The sequence below is a fragment of the Pelodiscus sinensis genome, chromosome 3 (assembly GCF_049634645.1).
Source record: "Pelodiscus sinensis isolate JC-2024 chromosome 3, ASM4963464v1, whole genome shotgun sequence".
NCBI lineage: Eukaryota > Metazoa > Chordata > Testudines > Trionychidae > Pelodiscus > Pelodiscus sinensis.
This window is the reverse complement of record NC_134713.1, coordinates 121,350,255-121,365,150: the sequence shown is the minus strand read 5'-3', so window position 1 is coordinate 121,365,150 and position 14,896 is coordinate 121,350,255. Positions and strand designations below refer to the sequence as shown.

Below are 14,896 nucleotides of genomic sequence, written 5' to 3'. Positions count from 1 at the left end.
CAAATCCTCAGCTGGTGTAAATTAGTGTAGCTCAGTTGAAAATAGGGGAACCAGGCCAATGTACACCAGCTGAGTACCTGGCTAGTGTTCTTACCCAAGTTAGAAGGTATGGTCCCTTTTCACTGTTTTATCATGGAGAGAGCGAATTAGGGAAGTGCTTTTTAGTCTTTCACAGAACACAAGAACTAAGGATTACTCAATGAAATGAATAGGCAATAGGTTTTAAACAAACAAAAGAAATAACTGGGTTCAAGCAAGAATTAGGTGAATTCATGGAATATAGGTTCAGATGTGGCGGTTAGCCAAGATGGTCAGAGATGCAACCTCCATGCACTGAGTGTGCATACAGGAATGTCTACTCTTCAATTAAATGCCTGCATCTGCAGACTCAGACTCTCAGGGCTCGGGATGCAGGCTGTTGAATTGTGGTGTGGATGTTCAGGCTTAGGTTGGGGAGAGAGAGAGAGAGAGAGAGAGAGAGAAAGTGTGTGTGTGTGTGTGTGTGTGTGTGTGTGTTTGTAATGAGGAAATAATCTGGATGAAAGCAATTCTGAATAACTTCAGAAGTACACTGCGTCCCCCTAATTTATAGCACACAATTAGCATGTCCGATAAATCTTGCTACTCCAATGAAAGAATCAAGGTGCTGGAAGGAACCTCTCTTCAGATCTTCTTGTGTTATAGGGGGGGGGGGGGGACTATACCTATCATCCGCTGATCTATTGTCATAACTAGGCTTTTCTGAATATCTGGTTCTAAAAGAAGCAATTATCATGCATGTGTCAACTCATGCCAAATATGTACCTCATATTCAGCATTCTTTCTTGCAGGTCTGTGTTGATTAATTTTCATCCACCTGCCCACCAAATCTGAACTGAAATAATTACAAGGTTTGAACAGACTGGATAAGTATTTAACACATACAAGGGTTAAAACATGAAAGGGATCATTCAAGGTGAAGTGGCCCATTAATATTCCCATAGTGGGGGGATAAAAGCAGCTGGAGTGACTTGTTAGCGGGTTGCCAATTGCCGTAATAGGCCATAAATCCAGTGTTTCTATTCAGTCTATGATTTTTAGTGTCTAGGAAAGTTCTGACTTTAAGCTCCTAGGTTTGTCTTTTGAAAACGTTGTTCAAGTTTCCTTTGAAGATGAGGACTGACAAGTCAGATGTAGAGTGTTCAGTTTGTAAAAAGTGTTCTCCCAAAGGTGACAGCGTATTTTTGTCTTTCTTTCCTGTATAAGTTCATTCATTCATTACTTGGGAAAAATGAATCATCAGTAAAGAGATCCTTGAGAGAAGTGGTCCATAGCCTATGCAAGCAATGTTGGATGTTTGCAGGCCTTGCTGGTTGGGAAACATGAACTGCATGCCTCAAGATGGTCTGCTGAAGGCTGTTCTGTATGGCCAGCTTAAGAACTACTTGCAATGCAGAGGAGAGTCAAAGCTTCAGTACAGTGACAAGGTCAAGCAAGGCCTCAAGAAACTCAGCATTTCCATTGATAACTGGGAAAATCATGTTCACAACTGCTCAGATGGAGAAGTGAGATAAAGATTGGTGCATTCACCATCGATAGCCATCAGAGAGCCCAGGCTGAGATGAGTAGACCTGAACCCACAGTGAGAATGTTTGCTGCTCCCTGATCGGGCTCTTTTTCCATACCATTACTAAGCACCCCTGACTAACTGAATTTGTAGTATCTCCTTTCACATGTCAAGATGTCAGTCAGCCAGTGATCATTCAAGAGCACAGTAATCATCTGGTTTCACCCACATAATTTCTATTGAGACATTTGATGAATTGGTTGACGTACACCACATGTTGTGATAAGTATGTGTAGGATGCACGGATCTTGGAAGTTGTGTTGTGGGGGTGCAATGGCATTTGGAACAATTTTTATAGTGGGAGTGCTGAAATGAACAAAACTATAAACCCTATATATGATGGAAACTGTGAGGGTTTGGGGTGCGATCACCCCCTCTTGGGTCTGTGGACCCCTTTGTCCTCCCTTTGTTCCTTGTTGTCCCCGGGCCCCCCAATCTGGGGCCCGGGCCCGCGGGTGCGATCACCCCCTCCCGGCTGGGAGGGGGGGTCAGCGAACCCTGCAAATGATCACCCACCCTGCGGGGTGGGGCATACGCCCCCAGTTTAAGTCCTCCCCAGCACGGGGTCTTGGTTTGCGCTCTTCCTTTAAGTGTGGCCGTTGGGTGCTGGACGCTCCTCTTGTGGAGGGAGGGGGACCCGGTCCCACCCTCTCTCCGGGTCGCAGCCCGGGGCCCTGCGTGCCGGGGCCGCTAACGCCCCGGCACGGTGGATGGGGGGGGGGGAGCCTGCCCCGGGCTCCTTCCTCCCTCTCGCCGTCTCCTGCGGACCATCCCCGACGCCCCTGGACCTACCCTGACTCGGCGGTCCGCGGCGTCCGGTGTCCAGGTGGCGTCTCCGGGGCGGGTTGTCCGGTCCCGGCGCGCTCCTGGCTGTCCCGTTCCCTCCTGGCTCGGCGCGGCGGGGTCCGCCCGCCGTCCGAAGAGGGGCTGATCGCTCGCCAGGGGCAGTGGCTGTCCCGGAGGCCCCGGGACCAGCGCCGGGCCAGTAGCCGGGCTGAGCGGCGCTCGCGCTCCGTCCTGCAGCGGGAGTTGCTCCTCCGCTGCCGCAAGGAGCCTGCACCCTGTCTCTTTGGCGGCGGGCCCTTTTGAACTGGCCCGCCGCGCCGGCCGCTGCCCGGGGCCCCGCCTCTTCCGGGCGCATCCCGGCGTGCGGCCCCGTCAAGCGGCCACGTTCCTCTGCCCCGCCCCCACTGTGCGGGGCCTCGGAGGTCCAGCCGTCTGCCCGCTGCCGGCGCAGGCGCGGGGGGAGCGCCCCAGCCCGCCGTCCCCTACGGCTCGCGTTAGGGGCGTTCCAGGGGGTCCGGGCCTGGCCGTCAGCCCCCTGCCGGCGAGGGCTCCGGTCGCCCCGCCCCCGGGCCAGTGACAGCCCGTCACAGAAACCACTTCACATCAGGGAATGCAACAATACACCCAGCAGCACTAGTTCCATCACCACTGGGGGAGAACAGGTTGATCATAGTAGCAGTACAGATATGCCTGCAGAACCTGCCAGAACAATAGATGCAAAACCAGTCATACCATAATGCTGATTGAGTTTACCTCATTTCAAAGGACACTTGAGTTGCAATGTTAGCTACATTTCACACAGATTTGATATCCCTTCGCTTGTATGGTTGAAAATCATTTGCTTTAGAAATAATCATGAAACTGAAGTGTTTACACTAATGGTATGAATCACCATTGTAAGTGTATGTGTGTATTGTGCCCCTCATTTGGGTCTTATCACACTTTGTGAACCTTAATTAATTGAGAAATGTGCCTTTGAATATTTCCAGACACCTTCAGTTTTTCAGTCCTTATCTTGCTGCTTTTCTTCCTGTGAGTGCTTGGATTGCTATTTTCTTGTTCTGCTACTTGTTATCATTCTATTTCTGTGCTGTCTGCACATGCAGGAATAATGTGAACTGTACTCCTGGTTCTGTCTCCTCTGAGATTTTGGCTTACATAATATAAATGTACATAGAAACCACACACTGGTATACATTTATAAAAGTTATGTTAATAGAACATTGATTCTTTTTCTTAAATATTTTGTTCAAAATTTGAACGGATTCTAAATTACATTTGAGCATGTTGTCTCATCCCTAATTGTATAGACATCTAATGTTTGGATTCAGAAATATCCAGCGAGTTGTGACTTGGACACTTGGTAGCATCCATGATCTATATTAGTACTAATGACAATTTAAATATACCTAAGTTTAATGAGGTAATTTATTTATTAAATGTAATTCTACTCTAAAAAAGTAACTTTCTCACAAAATGTTGTTATGGGCTCCTCTGTTTGTCAGTGATTTCCAGAGCAAATGTACTCATTTTACAGATAATTTTTTCTCCAACTGCAAGCAGTGTAATCTCTCCCTAGAATCTGAAAGTCAAGCTGGACTCTTAGGGTATGTCTAAACTGCACGGCTATTTTGGAATACCAGAGGTATCCCGAAATAGGTACACCATGTTATTTCAAAATAACCATCCGTTATTTCAAAATATTTTTCAAAATAACGGGTGCACTATTTTGGCATCCCGGTAACTCTCACTCCACAAGGGTTGGAGATGTTTCAAAATAGCACATTATTTCAAAATTTAGTCCTATGCAGATGTGCCAAATTTAAAAATAGCCTATTTCAAAATTCAATTGCAATAAGATACACAGTTTGTGTAACGCAAATTGCATATCTTATTTTGAATTTAGGGTGATGTGTAGTAGCACCCTTAGGGCATCGCTAAACTACAAAGATTTTTCGAAAGAGGATATGCAAATTCCATAGGAATTTGCATATCTTCTTCCAAACGCATTTTCGAAAGAGGATCTTTTGAAAGTGAAAGTAGTTTGGATAAGGCTTTTTGAGGAAAAAAACTGTTTTCGAAAAAATCACTCTTCCTAAAAAAGGAGGTTTACGCAGTTTTTTGAAAAAGGGTTTTTTCCAAAAAAAAAAAAACTAGTTCAGATTACTTTCACTTTTGAAAGATCCTCCAGAATTTGCATATCCTCTTTCAAAAAATCTTTGTAGTTTAGATGTGCCCTTACTGACAAACACATGAATCTTCAATGAATCTGCAGTTTTAACTTAATTACAAATCCTTTGATAGAATCCAGAATACACTCTTGAAGCTGTAGTATCTGCCTGTCCTATGCTTTCAGCAATAAAAGTAGCAAAAACATAGTCAATAAAGTCACCAGAATATAGTCTGATTGCTCATAGATAGCAGGTTTTTTTGAGTAAAGTGTTGTTTTAATACACTGTGTTTTCAGAGTAGAACCATACTTTTTCACTGTGTAACCTTAAGACAAAATTTGACTTAGGACAATTTTTTCAAAAGTGTATAAGTGACTTAAGCTTCTAAGTCCCATTTTCATGAGACCTATTGACTTTTAATTAGACTAAGGTTCCTGTGTCACTTAGGGGCTTTTGAAATTTCCCCCCTAATCCTAGTAATGTAGTACGCAGGCCAATTTTTAGGAGATTTGATAGAGTAATTTATTTATTTGTTTGTTTGTTTGTTTAAATTTTTTTATCTTGCCTCTCTATTTAAAATATTTGAGGCAGCTTATAATTTTTTTAAAAAGCACAATAAATAAATGTATATAAAGTAAAATACAAGACTCCAATGGCGGGGGACATAAAACTTGCTAAAACACCTCAAGAGGAGGGACACACACACACGCATACCAAAACACCAATAAAAGCCCGGGTAAAAAGGGTGCCCTTGTCCTCGCGCCAAACCAATGTCAGCCCTGGTGCCAGGCAAATATCCTGGGGAAGAGAATTCCATAGCCTATGGGTGAAGGCTGAGAAGGCCCTGCTCTACATGGATGTCAACCTTATCTTCTTAAGTGGAGGAACATGGAGAGCCTCCCCAGCCGACTTCAGTCCCTGGGCAAGTTCATATATAATGCCCCAGTTCCATCCCTTTTAGGGCTTTATAAGTCATAACCAAGACCTTGAATTGTGCCCGGAAACATACCAGAAGCCAGTGCAGCTGCTGGAGCACTGGCATAATGTGCTCCGTACATCGAGTATTAGTTAAAACTTGAACAGCTGCATTCTGGATCTGTTGAAGCTTCCAAAGACTCTTCAAAAGCTTGTACTTGTGCATCCAGATCAGATCTGATGCACATTAAAGGAGGAGGGGGAAGAGCTTGCATTTAGAGATGCAAAATGGGTTTTTTGGGCAAAATGGAAGCGGCTTAATCATTTTGGTCACCCTCCGCTGGACCCTCTCCAATGCTTCCTTTCTATAGTAGGGGGCCCAAAGCTGGATGCAGTACTCCAGATGTGGCCTCACCAGAGCCAAATAAAGGGGAATAATCACTTCTCTAGACCTGCTGGTAATGCTCCTCCTAATGCAACCTACTATTCCATTCACCTTCTTGGCTACAAGGACACATTGTTGACTCATATCCAGCTTCTCATCCACTGTAATCCCCAAGTCCTTTTCTGCCGAACTGCTACTTAGCCATTCCGTCCCCAGCCTGTAACAATGCTTGGGATTCTTCCGGCCCAAGTGCAGGACTCTGCACTTGTTCTTGTTGAACCTCATCAGATTTCTTTTGGCCCAATCCTCTAATCTCTGTAGGTCACTCTGGATCCTATCCCTGCCCTCCAATGTATCTACCTCTCCCCTACCTTAGTGTCATCTGCAAACTTGCTGAGGGTACAATCCATCCCCTCATCAAGGTCAGTCATTAATAAAGATGTTGAACAAAACCGGCCCTAGAACAGATCCTTGGGGCAATCCACTAGAAACTGACCGCCAACCTGACATCGAGCCGTTGATCACTACCTGTTGGGCCCAATGGTCTAGCCAGCTTTCTGTCCATCTTACAGTCCATTTATCCAGTCCATATTTCCTTAACTTGCTGGCAAGAATATTGTGGGAGACTGTATCAAAAGCTTTGCTAAAGTCAAGGTATAACATATCCACAGAGCCAGTTTTCTCATCGTAGAAACTAATCAGATTGGTCAGACATGACTTGCTCTTGGTGAATCTGTGTTGACTATTCCTGATCACTTTCCCCTCTTCCAAGTGCATCAAAATGGATTCCTTGAGGATCCCCTCCATGATTTTTCCAGGGACTAGGGTAAGACTGAGTGGTCTGTAGTTCCCTGGATTGTCCTTCTTCCCATCTTTAAAGATGGGGACTACATTTGCTTTTCTCCAGTCATTTGGGATCTCTCCCAATCTCCATGAGTTTTCAAAGATAACTCTATCTTTGTCTACACTGGTAACTGGTATAAGGCCACCAAACTCAATTTATACAGAATGCACTAAAGAGGACAGCTTGTAATATCTTTTGCTGTCTTCCAATCTGGATTGGATTCAAACCAGTGAGCAATGTCTCCAGATCCTGTTTCTAATCCCAGTGCCAGCGAGTTGTGTTAATGTATGCCAGTTGAGTGGAAATGCTATTTAAAATGCAAGTTTAGTAATATGCGTAAAATTAACTTTCTTATGAGAATTAACCAGATCTTAATCAAACATGACTCATGGATATAGACTCCTAATCTCGCTTCAGCTCTGTACATTCTTCTTCCAGCCCTGTATAAAACTTCTTTCAGCTGCTAGCTCAAACTTGGCAGCTTTATAGTAAATAGTGTTGCATTTTTAGTCATTGTTTGTGAAACTTTAAGGATTACATGATGTGGGAGGTGAGAGGGTGGGAAGGAGGAGTGCACACACATGGAAAATAATTTTCTTGTTGACATGTGGAAATGCCTGCAGAAGCTCAGACCAAGCAATGCTTTTTCATCTAAATTGCACAAAATTTAGCCTCTCTGGGGAATTTTGAAAACTAATCTCTAATTCTTTTAAGATCATTCACATGCTGGCATGAAATTCTCCATCACTGGCTTGTCATTTCCTTCAATGATGTAATGCAAAACTGGAAAACAGCTCTCTTGGGGGCATGTTTACACAGCAAGGATAAAGTGAAATTAAGATACAGAACTTCAGCTACGTCAGTTGCATAGCTGAAATCAAAATAGCTTAATTCGACTTTTGGTGCTGTCTACACATCAGGAAGTCGCAGGAAGAGCACTCTTCTTTCAAACTCCCTTACTCCTCATGAAATGAGGGTGACTATGAGCCACAGTAAGAAGTCCTCCAGCTTGACATTATTTTGAAATAAAGGCTTGTAGTGTAGAAGCACTATGTTATTTTGGAATAACATCAGTAGCACATTCTGTGTAGATGTACCCTAGAATGGCAGCCTCAGTGTATAAGGGTATGTCTACACTTGCCCCCTACTTCGAAGTAGGGAGGCAAATAAAGCATACCGAAGTTGCAAATCAAGCCCGTGATTTAAATATCCCGCGCTTGATTTGCATGTTTCCGGCCGGTCGCCATTTTAGAAATTCACTAGCCCAGAGTAACTGCCCGCGTCTACACACGACAGTGAAACAGGAGTCCGATTTAAAGCCCTAACTCGAATTAGTTGGTATTCCTCCTGCAATGAGGTTTACCAGCTAATTCGAATTAGGGGCTTTAAATTGGACTCTCGTTTCACTGCCACGTGTAGACATGGGTAGTTACTCCGGGCTAGTGAATTTCTAAAATGGCGACCAGACAGGAACATGCAAATCAAACACGGGATATTTAAATCATGGGCTTGATTTGCAACTTCGGTATGCTTCATTTGCTTCCCTACTTCAAAGTAGGGGGCAAGTGTAGACATACCCTAAGATACTTTTTCAGTCCTGCTTTCGTGAGAAACCATTCTACTGCATAAGTAAACACTAGTGTTGATTGAAAGAAACTATTGGAATGTCAAAATCTTTTTAATCTCAAAAGCTGTACGACTTTTGTCAATGAAAGTAGAAGAGGTTTGTAGAAAGAGTTTCAATTTTTTAAAACTGATTAGTCCTTCAAGTTCAATTATATCCTGAAAAAATATTCTAAAACTGTATTATGGGGTTTTCTATTTATTACCTTTGAATAATTCAATATCAAGTACAGTCAGTTTGAATTTTTTTTTAGCTGCTGTCCTTGAAAGTGAAACTGAATTCTTTCTGGTTCATGCATCATCACTGGTAATAAGGATTCTTCAGTTAGAATCTATTGTGCTCAATGGTTAACTTAATTCTGTTTCCAACTCCAGGACCTGAGTTGGTTCTGCATAGCTGACAAGGATAAATTTAAAATAAAAGCATATGGTATTATTGTTCTATGTCATATGGCTCCATACTGTTATCAAGTGCGTTATCAGAGCACCTAGGGACTCTAGTCATGGCACCCAAAGGACAGGATCCCATTATACTAGGCACTTTAGAAGCACAGAATGAAAAGATGCTCCCTGCGCCACAGAGCTTATAATGTAATGGTAAAGCAAGAAATAACAGATGGCTACAGATGGAGAACAGTGAGACATACTGGTGAACACCATGGGCAGTGGTAAGTATTGTGTATATCAAGAAACATTATGAGGTCCCTGTCCTGAGGATTTTACAATTTATATTCAACATATTACAACATGGGAGGGTTAAGAAGATATTCAGGTTTTATTATCACTCGAGTTTTATGCCTAAGAAGTGGATGTTAGTGGGGAACAAATACAACAGAAAGCTCTTTAATGCGTATCTTTGAAAGCATCTTTTTTTTTTTTTTTTTTTTTTTTTTATAAAAAGCTTGTTCCTTTTTCAATATTCTTTCACACAAGGGCAATCCTTTTATGGCACTTAATACCAGTGAAAATTAGTTCATGTGCAAAACATATTGTTCATATGTATGTTATAATTAAAGATTAGTGCTTTCCTTTGTCATTTGTTACAGCTTTTTCATTTACTGACCACATTTAGTATTTCACATCCATACCACCCACCTGTTTGGTTTTCTGCATGGTTTATGCATACGATTTGGTTTTTCAGTTACGTGTGTAGTAACTGATTTGCATCAAACTTGAAAAAGCCAACTGGGGAAAAAATCCAGTAAAATCCAAATAAAAATGAAAATTTCAGACTACCTTGGATTAATTAAACCTGTATGTTAAGATGTTTTTAAAATGAATTCTGGATCTTTAGAGTGCATCTACACAGCACCTGAAATTCGAAATATGATACAAAATTTCTACTATGCAAATTGCCAAATTTCTAAATACAATGTTATTTTGAGCCATCCCTTACTCCTCGTACAATGAAGTTTACAGGGATGGCGAAATAGTGGACTTGTTCAAAAGACGCTGGTATCCTGAAATAACCTTTGGTAACCTGAAATAACTTTTCTGTGTAGACATACCCCTAGATACCAGAATACCTTAAATGCTGTTTAAATTAATTTCATTCATGTAACTGCCCATCTAAGGAAACTTCACTTACTTAAAAAGACTCTATTGAAACCATATGTTCTTTGTTTTTTAACTACAGCTCACCACAGCCACCTTGGATGGGAAACTCCAGTTGTTTCTACCTTGATGCTTGCCAGCCTGTGGAACATTGGTCCAGTTGTTTTGAAAATAACAGCTTGCTCAGAGAAAGGAATTTGGTAACTGAGCAAACTGCAAAATCTTGCTGTTTTAAATAGCAATTCACATGATTTTCACCTTCTGAAAGTTCATCAAACTGTGCTTAAAACTTTACTCATCTATAGTAATAAGGACAAAATACAGAGTGATATAACTGTACTCATTTAGCTGTCAATCCAGCAAAGATTAAGGATTGACATCAGTGGGGCTAGACACATATTTAAAGTTAGGCATATGCGATAGTGCTTTGCTGGATTGGGGTCTGCTATCTGTAGATTGTGGACACAGTTAAAATAGGAAATGATCCAGTTTTAAAATTAGAATGCTGCCTATAACTAAAGATTTGAAATGATCCAAAAGAAAAAAAAGAGTTCCTCATCCTTCTTGAAATGACATCACAAGTCATGTTGGACTCTTGTTGATATCTGTGTAACTATGTATTTATGGAAATAACCTGGGTATATCAGGATTTGGTACTAATTACTCAGACAATCCATTTTATTGCATTCTATTACCAATTGTACTGCATTCTGTTAAGCTGTTAGCAATGGGGAAAAGACTTTTATGTTAAAAAACTTTGATTTTACAAAGCTAACTTTATACTTTCATTTGGTAATTGCTTATATTTACTTTTATTGTCATAGAAAGGGTGTGCCCCATTTCTGTAAATAGAAAATTTTAAAAGTGTTACCATAAAAAAATTAATTTGGGGAAAAAGCTGTTGTTATTTTTTTTTACCATTTCTAGCTACCTTTCCTTAATCTTTGAGAATTCTGATGTTGGATATTGTTTTGAATTATAAACTGGTATTCTAATTATTCATATCTCTGCTTAAAAATGGGGAACATCTAAGACTGTGGGCCTGTGTTTATCTGAGTTGTGTGATGCTGAGAAAGCTACACCCTTTTATAACTGTGATGCCAAACAAACCAAACTTATCAGGACAAAGGATCATTAAGTCTTATAGAACTCTTTTACTCTTGTCATCTCACCTGTCTTTAACTGGCCAATTACATACTGCTGACATTGCTTCTCAATCCTTTTCCTGCCTTTTCACTAAGGACCATAAAAGAAAACACCTGGGCTACGTCTAGACTGGCATGATTTTCTGGAAATGCTTTTAATGGAAAAGTTTTCAGTTAAAAGCATTTTCGGAAAAGAGCGTCTAGATTGGCACAGATGCTTTTCCGCAAAAGCACTTTTTGCGGAAAAGTGTCTGTGCCAATCTAGACGTGCTTTTCCACAAAAAAGCCCTGATCGCCATTTTCGCCATCGGGGCTTTTTTGCGGGAAAACAAATCTGGCCTGTCTACACTGGCCCTTTTGCGCAAAAGTTTTGCGCAAAAGGACTTTTGCCTGAATGGGAGCAGCATAGTATTTCCACAAGAACACTTACAATCTTACGTGAGATCGTCAGTGCTTTTGCGGAAATTCAAACGGCCAGTGTAGACAGCTGGCAAGTTTTTCCGGAAAAGTGGCTGATTTTCCGGAAAAACTGGCCAGTCTAGACATAGCCCTGGGATTTTTATGGTGCCTACACAAATTAATACAAGTCAGCAATGTGACAGATGCAATTTTTTACACTGGTCTTTTTCAGTGCCAAAAGAGAATTGAATTTAAAAAGCGAATGACACTCCCCTTTGATTACACTTATGTTCATTTAGTATAAAATCAAGATATTTCAGGTTTCTAGATTCCCATCATTCAGTGCTCTTGCACGTAAACTGTAGCTGCTCCAGGCAGAACTAAACCATACACTCATGGTAGGCTAACGTTTGACACCTTTACTCTCTCAAGTAGTGTCACTGAAGTCAGTAGGACTGGTTATGAAATGAAGTGCTATTTATCTTGATTTAGTACTTATCTTGATTTAGAGTATCAGAATTGGGGCCCATTATATCTCATGGTACGTGTGCAATAGTGTAGGATGCTGGACCCAACCTAGGCTGAACAATCTGCGATGATCAATTGCATTTGTACCCTTTCCCTCAGTTTTTTTCTTCAACACACAAATACAAAGAATTGTGGAGCAATAACAAGAAGCAAAAGTTCTGTTCTTGACAGAAATTGTAGGGCCTTCTGGTAGCTTACAGAGCTCATCTTCTGTCAACTTCTCCTCTTGTAGCCTTCTGCTGCAGCCACAGGGAATGTACTCTCAGCTCTTTTTGGAGCTGGGGATCTCACTTACATCCTCCAGTTGGGAATCAGACCCCATCACTAGATACTTTCCAGCTGGGCTGGCTGATTCCCTGAACAATTCAGGCTGATCTCTCGGGTTATGTCTAGACTGCAGGCTTCTTTCGGAAGAAGCTTTTCCAGAAGAGATCTTCAAGAAAAACTTCTTTTGAAAAAGAGCGTCTACACAGCAAAAGCACATTGAAAAAGCGATCTGCTTTTTCAAAAGGTAGTGTCCACATTGATTGGGCACTATTTCGCATTTAAGTTGTGATTACTATGGACGGAGTGGCCATCAGGGCATCTGTGCTTTTCCCTGGAGGCCTCTTCTTTAAAAAAAAAAAAAAAAAAAAAAACCCTTCTTACCGTCCTCAGATGCCTTTTTCCAAAAGAGCTCTTTTGGAAAAAGACATCTTCCTTGTAGAAAGAGGTTTACTGCTGTCAGAAAAGCCCCTGCATTCTTTCAATTTTCTGTTGAAAAAATGCAATTGCAGTGTGGACGTAAGTGTAGTTTTTTTGGAAAAACAACTGTCTTTCTGGAAAAACTCTGTAGTGTAGACATGCCTTGGGTCCCCTGGTTCTAAAGTGACAGAAAGTCTGGTAACATATTTGTACAGTGGTCTAGGGTCACTCCATACTCTAACAAAGACAATATTAGCCAAAGTATTAGCTGTAGAAACTCCAGAAAGGGATGAAATTCCACTGGCACAAAGTAGCTACAATCTCCCCTTTACTGGAGGGGCCATAGCTTGCCAGTGCAGTCCAGAAGGTTGGTGCTTCTATGTAGGAAGAGTGCGTGATCAGGGCAGGTGAAGTGGGCTCTAATTTGCTGGCTTCTGCACATAGAACTTCTTCAGTGTTTTGTTGGTACTTAAAACTGACTCTCATAGCAAGTTCTCTTAGGGAGGTCTTCATTACCTAGGACAGGAATGAGCAATCACAAATAGTAGGCCCCATGACTGGCCCTCCGCTTCAGTGGGCTGCATCATCCAGCTGCCCACTGGGGTTTTACCTGGCACCCTGTGGTTCTCCTGTCTGCCCCCTTCCTGCCCCAGAACCTCTTGCCCACTAGGGCACAAGAGCTCTGCACTTACCTGATCCTCTCCCGCCTTCCCAGCACTTCCAGAGTGTGCGAATCACCTGATTCGCAGTATTCCAGCTGTGGGAGGAAGGGGAAGGAGTGGGGCTGAAATTTACTAAAAATATTTCAGCCTGATGCAGACTTCCAGCTTCCAAGATTTCAGCTTGCACAGTTGAAGTTTGGTAAATATACAAACTCCTGAAAACTAGGTCTTTTAACCATAGTGCTATGCCGCACTACCAGCTCTAATGGTAATATTTTATTTAAAATGTTGAACATCATTGGAATACCCTCCTGAGACACACAACTCTTTTATGATTTTCCCAAGAAGAGTGTATACAAAATGTTACTTTGGCATATGTGAGTACAATTTTTGCAAGAAAAACAACAGTCTAGAACAGACCTCTCTCATCATCCAGAATTTCAGTTCATTGCATACTGTCAAGACTATGCAAAGATTAGTGTCTGGAAGAGTCTTAAAAACAGACAGTAAAAATTTTTGTTTAAATAAAGTCAAATAGTTTATTTTGGCTGCTAGGCCTACACTCTCTCAAAGCCAGCATCCTGTAGTAAGTTTTAGATGTAGACATTTTAAAATTAACAGCTTGATTTAAGCAAACAGCGTATTTTAGCCTGTGCTTTTTAAAATAGGGACCACTGCATATTTCACAAATAATCAGGAGACTAACTTGGAAACAACACATGCCAAACAGAAACAAAAAAAGCAAATGAAGAAAATATTAGCCTCTAATATCTAGATATTATCATACAGCGTCTATCCCCTACTGCACAGTATCTCCTCTCCAATAAGGTCTTATTTTCTGTCTGTCCCTATATCTATACCTTTGTAGTACTTTGCCTGAGAGAGGACTTGACTCACCATGACTGGCTGATACACCTAAGGAGCTGCTTTGGAAGCCACTCCCTCTCACCACTGCTGGGCATGTTCTCACTTAAGGGACAATTGAAAGACAACAGCTCAGATGAGTCTCTGTGGGGGTAGGGGTCAGGAGATAGTCTAAAGAAAATTTAAGAAAAAAAAATCGACCAGGATGATGTTAATTGTGCCAGCATGGCAAAAACAAATGAGCTACTCCACTTTTCTAACAGCTAATACAAGTTCCTGCATTTGACAACAGACCTGCTATCATAGCAGGAGGGGAAGTCTTCTAGCCAGATCACAGAACACTACAGCTAAAAGTATGGGCAGCTGGACTGTGAGAGAACTAGAAATGTTATGTTCCACAAGCGTTCAGCACATTCTCATTAATACTAGAACTCCTTCTAGTGGGGAAAAGTTATAACTTTATATGGAAAAGATTCATAATGTGGGCAGCTAATAGAAATGTGTGCCTAGTTTCAGCCATTATTTTACAAGATGTTTTAGATCTGGAATCCATGTCTGAATCTTGTTTTTGTAGAGTCATACTTCAGTCATTGCATTAAGACTCTACATCCTCCTTCCTTTACTGATGCTCTATTTTGCAAACTATCCAAAGAGTGAGAATATACTAAGGGCATGCAAAGAAGAAATTAAGCTTTCTTACTTGTAACTGAAATAATTTAACAGGGACTCT

The 14,896-nt window shown here is 41.5% G+C and overlaps 1 protein-coding gene across 9 annotated transcripts in view; it reads left to right on the top strand.

Moving 5' to 3' along the window:
* Window positions 1–10,135, top strand: part of WDR27 (WD repeat domain 27) — a 225,735-nt gene extending 215,600 nt beyond the window's left edge. For all 9 annotated transcript variants that reach the window (XM_075924676.1, XM_075924677.1, XM_075924675.1 and 6 more), the window contains one exon: window positions 9,967–10,135. In XM_075924676.1, the coding sequence (XP_075780791.1) occupies window positions 9,967–10,014 (48 nt within the window). In that variant the 3' untranslated portion in view covers window positions 10,015–10,135. The remainder of the gene's footprint in view (window positions 1–9,966) is intronic.
* Window positions 10,136–14,896: the final 4,761 nt, after the last annotated feature.